We start from the raw sequence: 2,516 nt of genomic DNA, 5'->3' as shown, positions 1-2,516 counted from the left end.
ACACACACACACACACACACACACACACACACACACACACACTCAGGTTTCATCCTGGAGACCTGTATGGTCAGGGAGCACCTCCTGCACTGTCCTCTGACCTCACGTGCACTCATGCACATATAACAATAAAAAAGCTCATGACCTCTTTCTTATAGAAAAGCTATTTCACACTTATGTATTCTGTGCCACACACACACACAGAAGCAGGATGAAGACTTTATTTTTTGAAAGAACCCCTACAAATCACAGGTTTTTTTTAATAAATAGAATTCTAAAGATGAGTCTACCATCTTTTTAAAAGATGCATAGCATTTTGTTTTAAAAACATCCCCTATTACTGGAATCTACATTTAATCTTTCTTATGTTATAATTAGATTTGATATTACGTAAAAATCAGTAAATATAAAGAGGTAAGAAACTAACGCACTGAATTAGAACTTGAGGTCTTGGTCATCTGAGACATTCTCAGCACAGACCCCGTTTCCTACTGCTCATACTTTGTGCTATGAGGACTAGTCTCACCTTCCACAGGGTCCCTGCAGCCACTGTCTGCCATGTTTGTGTCCTGGCTCTCCAGAGTTTGGGACCTCTTTTTAGTGTCTGGGTTTTGTTGTAGAGATATCTTGTTTTCTTCTTGTCCCAAGTTCCAACAGACTCATGCTTCCCAAGGAAGCAAGAACCAAGGAATATATACAGTGACTAAAATAAAATGAAAAACAAATGAACAGTTAAATGACTTCATCTATTCAAACACAAAACAGCAATTTCAACTCTGAATAAAGTCTCTTTGCTCTTGTGTTGCTTTCTGGCTTTCGGAAGCATCATATCCCAACCCCAGACTGCAGAGAGGAAAACTCTGCAGGCTAGGAATCTCTTACAGATGCCACCAGTTTCTAAAACGCTCTCATATATTTCCAAGAGTGTAGAAAGGGACCAAGGGACCAGAATCTTAAAGAGAATACTTTGAATTAAAGCACAAAATCCTTCTACAATCAGCTGTAGAGCCAGAGGCAGTCCCTGAATTTCTCGTGCTGGCGGTCTCCGGCCCATGTTTTTCTCTGGCGTCATTCAGATCAGAAGTGCTCGCTTAGGGTAAGTGCTCAGGTGATGCTTGCAAGCTACAAACTGCCTGCAGCCGCAGCAAGCGCACATCTGCCATCTTATGGAGACACAGAACCTTACATCCCATGTCCTTGTGGTGTTTGGAGAAGACAAGTACAAACCTTACTCAAAAGGAACAAAGTCAGGAGCCAGTTTTAGGCCAGGTAAGTCAATTCATCGTAAAGTTCAGTTTTACTGCTGAATATAATTTGTTTGGTAAGTTACTTAACCTCCACTAGAGCCTAGCAAGGGCCACACTTCTGACAGCCCATGAGATGCACAGCAAAGCTAGCTTCTCGGCATGTTTCCACAGTACTCTCAGCTAATAACATTCCAACTCAGCCACACTATTGCAGTGTTCAGTGTCCAATAAAACTCTATATAGTGCTTCAAAAGCATATCTAAAATTTTATGAGGGGTGAGACAGTTTGGGCAGGCCAAAACATTCACCTCCAAAACTTGATAACCAAGAACTAGGGATAGGCACAAGACCCAAGGTTTAATCCCCAACATTGTAAATAAAATATAAAACAGAACAGACAACCTAAGATTGAATGATAGTCTATGTAGTAAGAGAAAACCTCCTTCCATGGGTTACCCTCCAGCTGCAACCTCCGCGTACACAGTGCATGACGTAACGTGGCACAAACACACAAACGGGAAACATTCTTTAAGAAAATGAATGCATGTGGTCTACAACTAGAGAGAATGGACACCTAGGAACAGGTTCCTCTCTCTGCTGCTCTGAATGTGTAGGAGTGTCTCAAATTTAAAGATGCCTTCTCTGCTTTCTTTCTCCAAGCTCTTAGATACTTCAGCATGTGTGTGTGTGTGTGTGTGTGTGTGAGCACAGGGTCTCATACATGCTGAGCAAGTCTTTCTACCACTGAGCTACTTCCCTAGCCCTTAGCATATCTCCCTCCTTGGTGGTTGTTTGAGAGAGCGTGTCTCTACAGAGGCCTAGCAGGCCTAGAACTTGCTATATAGCCCAAGCTAGTCCTAACCTTGCAGCAATCCTCCTGCCGAGTACTGGGATAAGAGGCATCTCCTACCATGCCCAGTCTATAACAGATAGGAGAGTTTTCTAGTATATTATTGATAAATGAAAAAACAAAAAGAATATTTGTTAAGGATGTAGGTGGGGCTCAGTGGTAGACTTGTATAGCATGTGCAAGGCCCTGGATTTAATTATCAACACATTAAAAACTTAGAGCAAAAACATGTCAAATGATCCCATTTACAGGAAATTCTACATTAGGCAAATGATTAAAATCTACAGTGAAAGAAAAACCAGCTCGTGGTTGCTGGAGGAAGACGGACGGACTGGAAAACAGCCCAAGGGAAACAGGAGTGACCATGTGTTGTTTGTCGTCAAACTTAAAGCCTGCGTACTTTTTTTTTTTTTTTTTTT

At 41.6% G+C, this 2,516-nt stretch overlaps 1 protein-coding gene across 3 annotated transcripts in view; it reads right to left on the bottom strand.

Moving 5' to 3' along the window:
* The window catches only part of LOC106143704 (torsin-1A-interacting protein 2-like), a 36,589-nt gene that overhangs the window by 10,705 nt on the left and 23,368 nt on the right, over positions 1 to 2,516 (bottom strand). For all 3 annotated transcript variants that reach the window (XM_013352526.2, XM_026787636.1, XM_013352525.2), the window contains exon 2: positions 527 to 703. In XM_013352526.2, the coding sequence (XP_013207980.1) occupies positions 527 to 560 (34 nt within the window). In that variant the 5' untranslated portion in view covers positions 561 to 703. The remainder of the gene's footprint in view (positions 1 to 526; positions 704 to 2,516) is intronic.

Source organism: Microtus ochrogaster (assembly GCF_000317375.1).
Source record: "Microtus ochrogaster isolate Prairie Vole_2 chromosome 6 unlocalized genomic scaffold, MicOch1.0 chr6_random_2, whole genome shotgun sequence".
In the NCBI taxonomy this organism is placed as follows: Eukaryota; Metazoa; Chordata; class Mammalia; order Rodentia; family Cricetidae; genus Microtus; species Microtus ochrogaster.
The sequence above is the reverse complement of the archived record's forward strand: the minus strand, read 5'-3'. Positions and strand labels throughout refer to the sequence as shown.